The following is a 14,561-nucleotide window of genomic DNA, read 5'->3' on the forward strand; positions in this document are numbered from 1 at the left end:
TGTTAATGAGTTACATAACCAGTATAAATATCACTTGGTCCTTTGTTCTGCAGCTCAGGTCTACGTAACCTTTCGTGAATTTGTAAATATGATGAGAAATATTTGCAAAAATTTCAATATTCCTCATGTACCGGTATCCTCTACACCACAATATGTAAAGGAGAGAAGAGGGCTGCTATCAGCTGCTTTGAAGACATAAAACAATATCCAAGGAAAATTAGAGGTCAATGAAAAGGTTTGACTATTAGTACAAATTGGAATTACCAAACATTCACAGAGATGTGAAGGAAAATAATAGCAATAACACCTTAAATTTATATAGTATCTTTAATGTAAGAAAAACTAGGAAGGCACTTCGCAGGAACGTAATAAGACAAAATTTGACACCAAGTCAAGAAATGAAAAAATTAGGGCAGATGACTTAAAATTTGGTCAAAGAGCTGTGTTTTATGGAGATGATGTACAAGGATGGAGAGTTTAGGGGTAAGCCAAGAGTTAAAAACCAAGCAGTTAAAAACACACAAAAATAAATACTGAAGTGGCACAAATGTCAGTAAGTACATAAACTGCAAGTGAGGTTTGCACAACTGAAAATGGCAAAGTGATGAAATTATATTACAAGTGGCATGGTGAGAGTAAGAATATACCAGAGGTAGGAACTTCCATTAGCTAAATCAGCCTCTGTCAATCCTCAACTGTCTATATTCAAAGTCAAAACTAGCACGAGAGGACGGCATAGCATTTAACAAGTGGTGGATTACAGAACCAGAAATAGCTCACTACATTTGAACAAGAAGCACACAATATGTAGAGAAATTCATTGTACATACTCATATAAAAACAAAATACTGCGGATACTGGACATTTTCAGCCAATCAGGCAGCTTCAATAAAGTTCTGATAATGAGGTATGCTGGAATTGTCAGTGTTTTCCCCTTTTTTATACATATTTACAGTAACATAGAATGAGGGTGGGGGAGTTAAAAGATCACCCACAAATGGTGCAGTTAAAAGCGGACAGGATAGACAAAAGGCTGGAGTCAGAGGATTGATGAATATGGGAGCAGTGCAGGAAGATGAGGTTCAGGATAGCTATGGGAAAATTTGAAGACCAGGATTTAAAAGGCGGTGTATTCAGGAGAGGGACCACAGTGAGTGCTGAGGATGAATGTGCCTTAAATAGATGAAAGCTCAGATACATTTTATGACATTCTTGATAAGTCAACTCCTTCATCCCAGGAATTAACCTAGTGGATCTTTTTTGAACAACCTCTGTTGCCAGTTTAGACTATTTTTAAATACAGGGAACAAATTGCTATGATTCTTTGAAAGATCCTAAGTTAGACTGAGCTAGATGAGAAAAATGTACCTATCTTTGATAGCACTACATCCCTTTCAATGTTTTTACTCCTTCCAATCTCTGCCCTTCACCGGCTATTCCATGTCACACCACTTTCTGAGGAGCCAGGAATTTGATTTGCTCCAGAGTGTGTATCAATGATGCACATCAATAAGCTGTCTGAAAACAAGAAACACTAGTCATTGATGATTTTTCTGATTATCCTTCCTACTGCAGCTCAGTGTTAAATCAAAATCATCATTTGGAAAAATATTCTATCAACCAAGGCTATGGATGAAATTTCAAATAAAAAAGCAAAAAAGGCAGTTTTAAAAATATCATTCACTGTGATACATTATTTTAATTTTGTTTGGTTGAATCTTGAATTTGTATGATTTTTATGGACTATGCAGAGATTGAGTATAGATTTTACACCGATATGACAAAAGTTTTAATGTCAAGCATGTGGGGTGAATATTCTGGGTTTCCAGGTCCTAAAGATTTTGGGAATATGCCACTAGCATGCTGGAATTTTCAGTACTGCCCAATGCTCTTGAGGATATTTAAGATGTTCATAGGGACAGTAATAGTACAGCAAGTTTGCTCACTGCTGTTATAATTTTAAGTGATAGGAAAACAGTCTTGTAACTGCCAGCTGAAACAGTACAAAATGAAATGAAATGTTAGCATAATTTTCAATGCGCATGAATTAGCAAGAAAATAACTACGTTCACTTTAGCCACTAGAACAGCAGTCTTGTTTATGGTGACTTTACAGATGGCTGGACTGGCCATTGTCACAATTATACAGGCACAGTAGAGACTGTTCTTCTGCAGTTTGAAATCTAGCCAATTGCTGTAGGAGACGACAGGGAACTTGACATTGCATCTGGCCCAAACTTCTCACCTGGGAACGTGTTAAGTGCTAGCAAATGTTTTATTTGCAAGCAATGAAATTCCTGAGGAAGGCAACATCTGTTCAAAAACATATTTTATGAAAAGAAACCTTGCAACTATTAAAATGTATCTTCCTGACATGATATTCATCACAAAGATGATAATTTAAACTTCACGACAACCATCAATTTCATAAATGCACCACTTGTATATGGACACTTTTTATTCATTTATAGGATAAGGTTGGCAGTAGCAAAGGCCACATTTATTGCCTATTCCCAATTACCCTTGATAAGGTGGCATCTTTTTTAATTCTACAGTCCATGTGGAGTAGGTTCATCTATAATGCTATAAGGGAGAAACTTCTGGGATTTTGACCCTACATCAGTGAAGGATGTCCCAAGTCAGGAAGTGTGTAACTTGAAGAGAAACTGCAGGTGGAAGTGTTCGCATGTGCCTGGTGCTTCTGTTCCTTTGCGAGGTTAGGGCCACGGTTAATAGGATTGTTGCCATATATCTTGTAGGCAAACACGCATTCCTGTCACTATATGCTAGTGGTGGAGGGAATAAAGGTTTGGGAGGTGGGGTTGGATACCAATCGAGTACCCTGGAGAGTTTGAACTTTTTGAATATTGTAGCAGCTGCACTCATTGAGGTATGCTGACAAAACTGTGCATTTTCTTTACAGCTGTGATTAGTATATCTTGAATGGAAGATGTTGCATTCTCTTATCCTTGGGGTGTGTAGTCAATTAAATAATTCTAGCAGCAAGATATTTATTCAAAAACTCACAACAGTATTTATTATCAGGCATTTACCTGAATTTAAAACATAATGTCTCACATACTTGTTCTTAGACACAGGTCACACCCAGACATTGGTTACAGGTAAAGTTTGTAAACATTTTGGGGAATCAGGAGCTGAGCTGATCATCACAGAGCTCTTCTAGCCAGAATATTTATGTGGATAGACCGATCCAGCCACTGATCAATGGTGACACCCTGGATATGGATAATGGCCAGTGAACACCAAGGGGAGGTGATAGGTTTCTCTTGTTGGAGATGATCACTGTTTGGCGTATGTGTGCCACAGACATAACCTGCCACAATCTTGAGTGTTGTCCACGTCTTTCTACGTGTGCTTGTGGACTGCTTCACTACCTGAATGAATAAATAATTTATTATCAGATGTATTTTACAGTGAGAAAAACAGTAAAATACAGTGAACCAGCTCATCATCAATGATGCCTCGTCACCATCTACGCCAGACCCAACCAATGACGAAATCGCTATTTTTCAGGTGCTATCTTTCGTCACTGGGCTGATTCTCCTCCGCCATCACCTGCGTCGGACCACCAATGTCAGAGCGGCATCTCTTGTCACAGGGCCCACCACATCAATGTCGCCTTTCCAACTCCGCTTCACTGCCACCAGTGCTGGACCCAACTAACGGTGAAGTTGCCAATCCTCAGGCACTATTTTCTGTCACTCGGCCTACCACACAAATGTCGTCTCTGACGTAGCAGCCAATGGTTCCGATGCCTGATCCTGTGCTCACCCCAGAAAAATAAGTATTGGCTCACTCGAGTCTGGGCTGGGCACATATGCCACTGCCACAAGGTACATGCTGGGCTCACTCAAGTCCACACTGGTATCTCTTGCTGATGCTATCTGAGATCAGCACAAAAGGTAAGTAAAGGAAAGGAGAAGAAAAAAATGAAAAGCAGAAAAAAAACCTCAGAAGCCCTACTCTGCCGCCATATTGATGACGTATCTGAGGAGTTGTGAATTAAACAAAGCACCACGCAATTATCAGTGAACATTCCCAGTTCTAGTATAACAATGGAGGAAAGACCTTTAAAGAACCATCTAAAGTTGGTTGGATCAAGGACACTGATCTAGCAGCTTATGCCATTAATGTTGCTATGCAAGCACAGTTTGTCCAAAATTATCTTTGTACATTACAGGCTAGAATTTCTGTGATTGGTGTGCAAAGGTGCCCAAAAATGTGTCTTCTGCCTGATGTATCATGCATGGCAATTTCTGATGCAATTGCTGGGTTTGGTTCTTAATTACATGAAATTACAGTTGTTTGCACCTAGAAGTTTGTGCTGGTAGTCTTGTTCAGTAGTGGTCTAGGATATCTTCCTGTTTCCCAGTTGGGGTTTAGATGATCCTCCTGAGAATTCTGTACAAAGTAGTCTTCACAGACAGACTTCTAAGTTCAAAATTTTAAAATGGCTGCTTTCTCAAATTTTTGAACCATGTTTCCACATTAGACATTGGGTTAGTCTAGATCTGGAGTGTTAGCCTATTCTGTAGTATTCAAGATAATTAAATTATTAACTGTCTCAGCCATTAGCTTAGATGGCTACCATTGGTCTTTCGTCAGAAAGGAAGACCTCTTTACACCTTCAGGGAAGTCAAAGTCAATGAATTTCTGTATATTCTTGGATATATTAGTACTCTTTTTGAGGTAAGTAGTCAGCAGTAACCAGCAGTATTGTACACAAACAAATATTTAAACGGAGCCTGAATTTTTATATGTATAAAAAATCTTAACCAGAAAATTGGACAAGAAGTGCTAGAACATTTCAACATGGTGATGTGGAGTTTTTGTGTGATTTGGGTTTGAGGACTGCTACCCTATTTGCTTAAAAAACATGAGGATATGATGGCCAATGGCAATGCTGTTTGCATGAGCCACAAGATCTGGGAATAGATATTAAATAAACATTAAAGTAAACCATGAAGGATGTCCAAAGACATAAATGCATTCTGCAAAGTATTGCTTCTCAGCCTGATACTGCTGGCCAATACAAAGTCCTTGATGAATCTTATAGTAATTTCAATGCTCAGCATACACAGTTATACTGGAGCTTAAATGGTGTTAAGTGTTAAGAAGGGCTTCATAGCAAAAATGCTTGTGACAAAATCTAGCTGTATAAACATGTTTATTTACTCTCACACACGATAGATGTGCCAGGGCTGCACATATGGTTGGTGAGATAGTGGTGGGTATGACCAGTCTGATTGATGCCAGCTGATCTCCTTGGTATGCTCCTTTGATCCTCTTCAGCTCCCAGCAATAAAATCTGTTGCAAGGTGCATCAAAGCAAGTCCATATTTAATGGAAAATTGCCACTGGAAAATACAATCATGTATCTTTGCAGCTCACTCAATCAAGCAAGAACATTACTGGCCTTTATTGCCCATGGTCAGTGTGGAAGTTAATGTTGAGAGAAATTTCTGTCAAAGATAATATGCACACCTCCCTATTAATATTCTGTTTATATGCATCTTGTATTAACAGTAAAACTAATTACCCACTGAAAACATGTAATGGGAATTGTCACAATGTGTAATCAGAATGAGAATCCAGTGACTTTACAGTGAAACATTTCCTTTTCTTTTTGATAACTCGCCCTTTGAAATTGCATGGCTTATTGCAACCCACAGTAAAGCTGCCTATCTTTAACAAATAAAACCTGCCCTGAATTCCCAGATGTTTCAATCAAAAAATCTCTGGTCTTATGTAAAGGATTATTTTAGCTTTTGCTGAAGCTGAATATAACTGCATAACTAAAATGCCATTCCCCTTTCTCAGCTTTTCTAAGACCATTAAATACAATTCCTGCATATTTCTCTCCTCTGTTCCTACTCCACATTCTGCCCCCTGGAGGGAAGGTCAACCAGCATGCAAGAAAGGGCACACAAAATGCCTCATAATAGAATATGGAAACTGTGACTGTTATTGCTTTAAATGGGTTTCAGATGCTGATAGGCAATATACAATAAAGAACAGCTGTATGTTTCTCAAGTAGGCTTATTTCTGCCTTCACCCACTCACTGACAACTAAAGCCATTATAATGTTCCCTGAATTATCACTGGCTGAAATGGGTTTGCATCAAAATAATTCAAGAATCAGCAGAAAACAAGTTTCGAACAAAGAGTTGGAAAAGCATGGTATGAGAAAGCAACAAGGTTAAAGAGGAAGTCTGTTCATCTGAAATGCTACATGATTGCATGCGTTATAAGGGGAGATCTCTGTACATTTGAATTGTAGCTTTTAAACTTGCTTTATTCCTGGGTTTTATGTTTGAAAAGGGTTAAGAAAGGGTTATCTGCAGACTACGCTAGAGGCACATCACAATTAGTAACTACTGGGAAATGGGCAAATTATACTGCAACTGGAGCAGACTTCTTGTATTCTTAAAAAAAATTCATTCACGGGATGTGCACATTGCTGGCAGGACCAGTAGTCATTACCCATCCCTAGTTGCCCTTGAGGTGTCAGTGCACTGCCTTCTTGAACAGCTGCAGTCTAGGTACTGTAGGTAAATCCACAATGCCTTTAGGGAGAGATTTCCAAGATTTTGACCCAGCAACATTGTAGAAGTGATATTCAGTATTCCCAAGTCAGGGTGGTGAGTGGCTTGACGGGGACCCTGCAGTTGGTTGTGTTCCTATGCATCTGCTGCCTTATGCTTTGAGATGGTAGTGGTCATGGGTTTGGAAAGTACCGTCTATCCTGATGACAGTAAAAAGGGTTCTACACAAAATGTCTGTGCTTAAACAAATCTGCTTTATAGCTTTAAAACAGAAGTGTTTCCTCTCAAGTTTAATGACATCATCTGCAAAAGTCATTTCTGTTACGTTGTAAATATTTCCAGGTATCCATTAGCCTTAATATAAAACTGAAGAATGATGGTCATTTCAGATACATTGACAGACAGTTAAACATATCTTCAAATATATTTTTCCTGGAGCATGTAGTTCAGGTCTCTCCCAAAGCCGTTCCTTAATTGCTCACTTATCAATTTAAAATAGCTTCCAAAATTCTGGACAACAACCCCAGTATGGTTGCAAGCCCCATAGCAGCAACAACTGCCATGGACCTGTGACTGATCCCTGACAGTCGCTAGGCTTCTTCAAAAATTTTGCTTTTCCAATCAATTGCTCACAAAGCCTCAATTGCTGATGTTGTAAAAAAAAGTCTGTATGAAAAGGAAATGTTCATTCTACATGAATTTTCATCTACTGCTCAATGAAACAAATTGGGGCAGGGTGGAGGAGTTTGTGAAGCAATACTCTGGGCATGTGGTGAAGGGAGGTGGGGGGGGGGGGGTGGAGGGAGATGCAAGGGGGGGTGTGGGCAGAGGTGGAGGGAGATGGTGGGGGAGATTGTGTGTGTGTGAAGGGAGGGGGAGAAGTTGGGGGGTATGAAGAGTGAGGAGGCAATAGTGATAGGGTGATAGTGAGGGAGAGATAATGAGGAGGAATGCTGAACTGAAGCCACATGCCACCCTGCTCAATAACTCATACCCACCATCCCCAAGTTTTTACATGGGTCTCACAAAGTCTGAGGCATTAAGATGGAGCCACATGGAAAAGGGTTTGAGAAGCACTGAGCTAAGGTCTGATGTTGATACAGAATGTTTCAAAGCTGCCGCAGTGTGTCCTGGAAAACGTGCAAAGCATGAACTGAAATGCTGTTAACTAACATGTCTTACCTTAAAGCAAAGATACAAACTGATACATGATAATGTTTTGATGTTGCCAGACTTGTCATTGCAGTTTACCAGACACTTTATTGAATCAAGCTTATTTTTTTCTGTATCTTGCAAGAAAACATGAAGAATGTAGAAGAGTGTACAGTTCTTGTATTGATACTGCTTATTCAGTCAGAGTAAGTAGGATCCACCCCAAAGCAGCTGAGGGTAAGCAAGGTCTTCATTAGTTATTTCCCCTCAGGTGAACAAGTACTCTTGAACTAGCTGAATTTCTAAATCAATAGTCTGGCTACATCTGTGTAATGCCTTCATCAACTGTCAGGGATATTTTAGAAATTAGCAATCTTGCAAAGCACACAAGGAAACATAACACTTATTCATTTATTTTTCCTCTCGTAAATTAATTCAGGTCGCTTGCATTTTTTATTTATTCAGTACATTTGAAGTATTCGGATTTTTGCAGTAATTCAAAAGAATATCTAAAATCAGAAGGAGAAACAAAACAAATATTTAATTAAGCTCCTTTTTTTGCCCTTTTTATGGTTGCTTTGGTCAATGGCACCAAGTTGAGAATGACTTGCAAATGAACAAACAGCACATTGAAAGTCCTATAAGAAAACAATTACAAAGCCAAAGCTAATCAGTTAGTTAATCAGTTCAATAGTTTCCCATCTTCCTTTGTTCGAAAGTAATTTACTTTCATTAACCTAAAAGTGCATGGTAGGTTAAAAAAAATGTCACAGCAAATATGCTCTAATCCCAAAATTACAGACATGAGGCAGACCACTCCTTTAAGGTTTAATTCAAACCCTGTGAGGTTGCTGACTTGCTTGGCGGGCTGGCTTGTTTTCGTTCAGATGTTTCGTCACCATTCTAGGTAATATCATTCGTGAGGCCTCCGATGAAGCGATGTTGTTCTACTCTGCTTGGAATTTATACTGACCGGTCCGTTATGGTGAGTGGTGTCATTTCCGGTTTTGTTCTGTATGGATTTGTATATGGGGTCCAATTCCATATGTTTGTTGAATGCATTATGGGTTGTGAACCATGCCTGTAGGAATTCCTGTGTCTATGTTTGGCTTGGGCTAATATGGTTACGTTGTCCCAGTTAAACTGATGGCCTTCACTATCAGAGTGTACTGATATTAAGGAAAGTTTGTCGTGTCGTTTTGCTGCTAGCTGATGTTCGTGTATTCTGATGGCTAGTTTCCTTCCTGTCTGTCCGATGTAATGCTTGTGGCAGTCGTTGCATGATATTTTGTAAACCACGTTGGCTCTGCATGTTGTGGGAATGGGGTCTTTAATCATTGTGAGTGTTTGTCGTAGAGTGGCTGTGGGCTTGTGTGCTACCATGATTCCTAGTGGTCGTAGGAGTCTCGTTATCAGTTCTGATATGTTTTTGATGTACGGCAGTATGGCCAGTGTGTTAGGGCATACTGTGTCCTCTTGTTGTTGTCTATTTAGTAGGCACCTGCGGATGAAGTTGCAGGGATATCCGTTCATAGCGAAGATTTTGTATACATACTAAATAAACTTACCATCCTCTGTGTAAAAAAAAAACTTGCCTCTCATCTCCTTTAAATTTTCCCCCTCTTACCTTAAATCTTTGTTCCGTGGTAGTTGACATCTCTAACCTGGGAAAAGACTCTGTCTTTCCATTTTATCCAAGCCTCTCATAATTTGTCCAATCTCTCCTCAGACCTAATACCTTCCAAATCAGGCAACATCCAGTAAACCTTTTCTGTACCGTCTCCAAAGCCTCCATATCCTTCTGGTAGCGTACGGTCCAGAACTGTGGCCTTACTGCGGCCAAATGTGGCCTGACCAAAGCGCGATACAAAGTGCAACATGACTTGCCAATTTTCATAATCTGGGCCCCAAACTGATGAAGGCAAGCATTCCATATGCTTTTTTGACCATCTTATCCATTTGTGTTGCCACTTTCAGGGAACTGTGGACCTGTATGCCTAGTTTCCTCTGTAGGTTAATGCGTCTAAGGGTTCTGCCATTTACTGTATACTTCCCTCCTGCATTAGACCTTCCATATGCATCACCTCTCATATCTCTGGATTAGAATCCATCTGCTGTTCTTCGATAGGTTTCCAGCCTATCTATATCCTGCTTTGGCAATCCTCCTCACTATCCGCACCTCCTCTAACCATTGTGTCATTTACAAATGTAGTGATCAAACCACCTACATTCTCCTCCATTTCATTTATGTATATTACAAACAACAGCACTTGATCCCTGCGGAACATCACTGGTCACAGATCTCCAGTGAGAAAGACACCCTTCCATCTCTGCTATCTGACTTCTATGACCAAGGCAGTTCAGCATCCATCTTACCAGCTCACTATGGATCTCATGAAGAATAAAGGCAACCACTATGTGACTGCATACAATCTGCAATCACATCACTTCAATCACAATTGATTATGAAATGCATTCCTTTTTTTAAAGACAAGGTTAGACATTCTTTGTATTCAAAACTTTTAACTGGGAAACTCATGATGGGCTGGTCAGTTGGAAGTGAACACAAATTTGCTCGTCTTCATCAATGCTTTCAATTCCTTCTGTATTTGCATTTAACAATGAACTTGATTTCAACAGTGCTTCTCACAATCTCAATATCCCAAAGCATCCAACAAAGTACGTTGAAGCATATTTTATTTTGTAAATTAAAAAATATGGCAGCCAAATGGTGCAGGCCAAGGTTCCATAAACATCAATGAGAATAAAAGATTAGCTAATCTGCTAGTGATATTGGCTGAGGGATAAATAGTGATCAGGATACCAAGGAGTCTTCTCTAGCCTTTGAAAATGCTGACATTGAATTTTTTACAGCAACCTAAGGGATCAAATTGGACCTCAGTTCAGTATTATATCTGACAATTGTACTGGACTGAAGTGTCTGCATGGATTTTGTGTTCCAGTCTCTGGAGTAGAACTTGAACCCAATACATTCTGATCTAAGAAGTGAGTGCACTACTAACTGAGCCGTGGCTGAATTTTAATAATAGACTATTGCAAAGATAAAAAGCACAATAATTATAAAACATATAGTCACAGAATCATATAGCAAAAAAAATTCTTCAGTCCAACTTGTCCGAGCCAACCAGACATCCCAATCTGACCTATTCCTACTGCCAGTATTGGCGCATATCCCTTTAAACCCTTCTTATGCACATACTCATCCAGATGCCTTTTACATGTTTCAATTGTAACCGCCACCACCACTTCCTCTGGCAGCTCATTCCATACACACACCACCCTCTGTGTGAAAGTTACCCCTCAGGTCCCTTTTAAATCCTTACCCTCCTCACCTTCAACCTATGCCTTCTAATTTTGGACTTCCCTACTTTAGGATAAAGGCCTTAGCTTTTCACCTTATCCATGCCCCTCATGATCTGATAAATTTTTATATCATTCCTCAGCCTCCGACACTCCTATTCAGCCTCTCCCTGTAACTCAAACCCTCCAGTTCCGGCAACATCCTTGTAAATCTTTTCTGCACCCTCTCAAATGTAACAACATATTTCCTATAGAAGTGAAACCAGGACTGTCCACAGTATTCTAAAATTGGCATCACCAATGTCCTGTACAGCTGCAACGTGACATCCCAACTCCTACACCTAATGTTCTGACCAATGAAGGCATGCCAAAAGCCTTCTTCACCACCCTGTCTACCTGTAACTCCACTTTCAAAAAGCTATGCACCTGCACCCCTTGGTCTCTTTGTTCGGCAGCATTCCCTAGGGGCCTACCATTAACAGTATAAGTCCTGCCCTGGCTTGCCTTATGAAATACAACACCTCACATTTATCTAAATAAAACACTGTCACTGCTCAGCCCATCTGTCAAGGTCACGTTGTACTCTGAGATAATCTTCTTCACTGTCCACGACACCACCTATTTTGGTGTCAACTGCAAACTTATTAATCATATCTCCTATATTCATATCCAAATCATTTACGTAAATGATCAAGAGCAGGAGACCCAGCACCAATCCTTGTGACATACTGCTAGTCACAGGCCTCCAGTCTGAAAAGCAACACTCCACCACCGCCTCTGTCTCCTACCTTCAAGCCAATTTTGCATCCAATTGGCTAGGTCCCTCTGGATTCCATGTGACCTAACCTTACTAACCAGGCTACCATGTGGAACCTTGTCAAACGTCTTGCTGAAGTACATATAGACAATATCTAATCGCTCTGGCCTCATCAATCCTCTCTGTCAACTCTTCAAAAAACTAAATCAAGCTAGAGAGGCACAATTTGCCATACATATAGCCATGTTGATCATTCCTAAACAGTTCTTGCCTTTCCAAATGCATGTAAAACTTGTCCCTCAGAATACCCTCCAACAACTTACCCACCACTGACATTAAGCTCACCAGTCTATAGTTCCCTGGCTTTCCTTACATGTGGCTTAGGCTACCAAAAATGCTATAACAGGTCAGTGGTTGTGTCATGTAACATGAATGGTTAACCAAAACATACAAGTAAGCAATCAGAATGCAGAAGAACGTGTAACAAGGCTCAGAGCTTAAATCCAGATGTCTGCAGTTTCTAATACAAATACATAACATAGCAGCTTCATCATGCATGGTACATCTTCTACAAACTCTCAAAACTTGCAAGTTGTTCTTGAAAATGTATTCTTCTCATGGATTGGGCACCATGTGTGTGTTTTGGGGTCCTGTGGCTGAAAGTTGTATTGAGCCGTAGATATGGATTTCAAGCAGACTGTTTCCTTAGTGTACAAGATCGTACCATAGTATTGTTTACATCTTCGTCATAACCAAAGGATGCATCATGTCAAAATGCCAATTAGGTAGAACTATAAAGGACAATAATATGACGATAGCTTGGATCAATTTATTCCTTTCCTCTATGGAGAAAATGTTGATGACTAATATCAGATGGTTTCTGATTGTGTCTCTAATCAGGTGGTGGTTGGGTGGTCTGGATCTACAAAAATATTCTCTAACTATACACTGGGAAGATCACAGGAAATGGTCCTGCTACTTACTGGACAGAATTTCCAGCACTGACATGTGGAGAAGACCTTTGTTCAGGAAACCTGGAAGAGCAGGTTTACCCAAATGTTGGGGGACAGATTAAAGGGTTGGATGAGAGCTTCAGAAGAGGACTAGAGAGAGAGATCAAAAGGAAAGATGCGTGATGGTAGTGATTGCTGAAGATCAGAGGGATTGCTGATTTTTGGGAAATTCATTTGCAAGTCAATTTGCAACTCAGGTATCACATCTGACACAGAAATTAGCTTATAACCAAGAACTTCCAATCCGGGACAGAAGCCTTATTTCTAACCCTGATCAGACTAAAAATGCCCACTTACCTTTAAGTCATGTCTGGGATGGAAATTCCTTGACAGGAGTCTCCCATAAGAAGGGAGTATGGAAATAGGCTATTCAGCCTATCAAGGACTAATTTGTGGAGCATTTGCACTCTGTACACTATAATCAACAACACTTTCTGGTCGCTAACCATTTTAACTTCCCCTCCCACTCCCTTGATGACATGTTCAACCAGTGGCCTCCTCCAGTGCCACAATAACACTACATGCAAACTGGAGGAGCAACACCTCATATTTCGTCTCGGGAGTCTACAGCCCAATGGTCTGAACACAGAACTGACCAGTGTTAAAATCTCCCCAACCCTCCCTCTCATCCCTGCCTCCTTGACCTGACACAACCTGTCCATCTTCTTCCCCACCTATTTTCCCCACCCTTCCCACTGACCAGTCCCTACTATCCCCTACCTGCCTCTACCAATCACCATCCCACCTACCTTGCCCCAGCCTCACCCCTCCTCCGTCTATTTGTTTCCCAGCTCCTCTCTCCCCAGTTCAGTTGAAGGGTCCCGACACAAAACATCGACTTTCCTGCTCCTCTGGTGCTACCTGACCTGCTGTATTCCTCCAGCTCCACAACGTGTTGACTTGAATTCATAAATACTGTGTTCCATTCTTCACACATGCTCACTACTCCAAATAAAATGAATTATTTTGAGTGCTGCTATATTTAAAGTATAGATATCTGACTATTACATACAACAAAATCTCACAAGTGATAACAATGGATCAAATGACAATATTGGCACAGGAAAGAATGTTGGCCAACATACTATGCTCTTCGTCAATTATTAGCACTTCAATATCTACCAGAACTGGCATTTGCCATCAGTTTTATACATTACTATAGCAGTTTCCCCAACATGTGGATCATGATACCCAGTGAGGTTATGAGATGGAATTTAGGGATTGTAAGCTCCAAGGCAGAATTGGCTGCCATAGAGCTGGGGCTGATTTCTGACAACTACGAAGTCCATTTAAATGCTTGCATATTTGTTTTGTTGGTGGGTGTGATATAATGGGCTGCTCCGAGGCTTGATTGCTGCTGCAAAAAGCCTGTGGACAGACCAAGGTCTTTTTGACAAAACCTTGTTTTTTCATCATCTCTCCCAATGCATTTTGAGAGGTCTAATAAGGGAAGCAGTTACACAATGCATGGTAGGTCCCCAAAGAGTACTGCGGAACAAAGGGTTCTTGGTGCACAAGTCCATAGAGCCTTGAAGGTGTCAGTATAGGTGGACAGGTTGGTGAAGAAGGCATACAGATGCTTGTCTTCATTAACTGGGACATTGAACGTGGAAGCAGAGAAGTCTTGTTGCAGCTTTATAAAACATTGGTTAGACCACAAATGGAATACTGTGATAGTAGGAACTGCCGATGCTGGAGAATCTGACATAACAAGGTGTAGAGCTGGATGAACACAGCAGGCCAAGCAGCATCA

At 40.4% G+C, this 14,561-nt stretch overlaps 1 protein-coding gene across 4 annotated transcripts in view; it reads right to left on the reverse strand.

Annotated features, from left to right (window-relative positions):
• Positions 1-3,007: 3,007 nt before the first annotated feature.
• Positions 3,008-14,561, reverse strand: part of cep112 (centrosomal protein 112) — a 220,338-nt gene continuing 208,784 nt past the window's right edge. For 3 of the 4 annotated variants that reach the window (XM_048610811.1, XM_048610808.1, XM_048610809.1), the window contains one exon: positions 8,136-8,226. In XM_048610811.1, coding sequence (XP_048466768.1) covers positions 8,175-8,226 — 52 coding nt within the window. In that variant the 3' untranslated portion in view covers positions 8,136-8,174. Of the gene's footprint in view, positions 3,395-8,135; positions 8,227-14,561 lie in introns of those variants that run through there. The other variant, XM_048610810.1, reaches the window with a different exon arrangement.

The sequence above is a fragment of the Rhincodon typus genome, chromosome 23 (genome assembly GCF_021869965.1).
Source record: "Rhincodon typus isolate 14 chromosome 23, sRhiTyp1.1, whole genome shotgun sequence".
NCBI lineage: Eukaryota > Metazoa > Chordata > Chondrichthyes > Orectolobiformes > Rhincodontidae > Rhincodon > Rhincodon typus.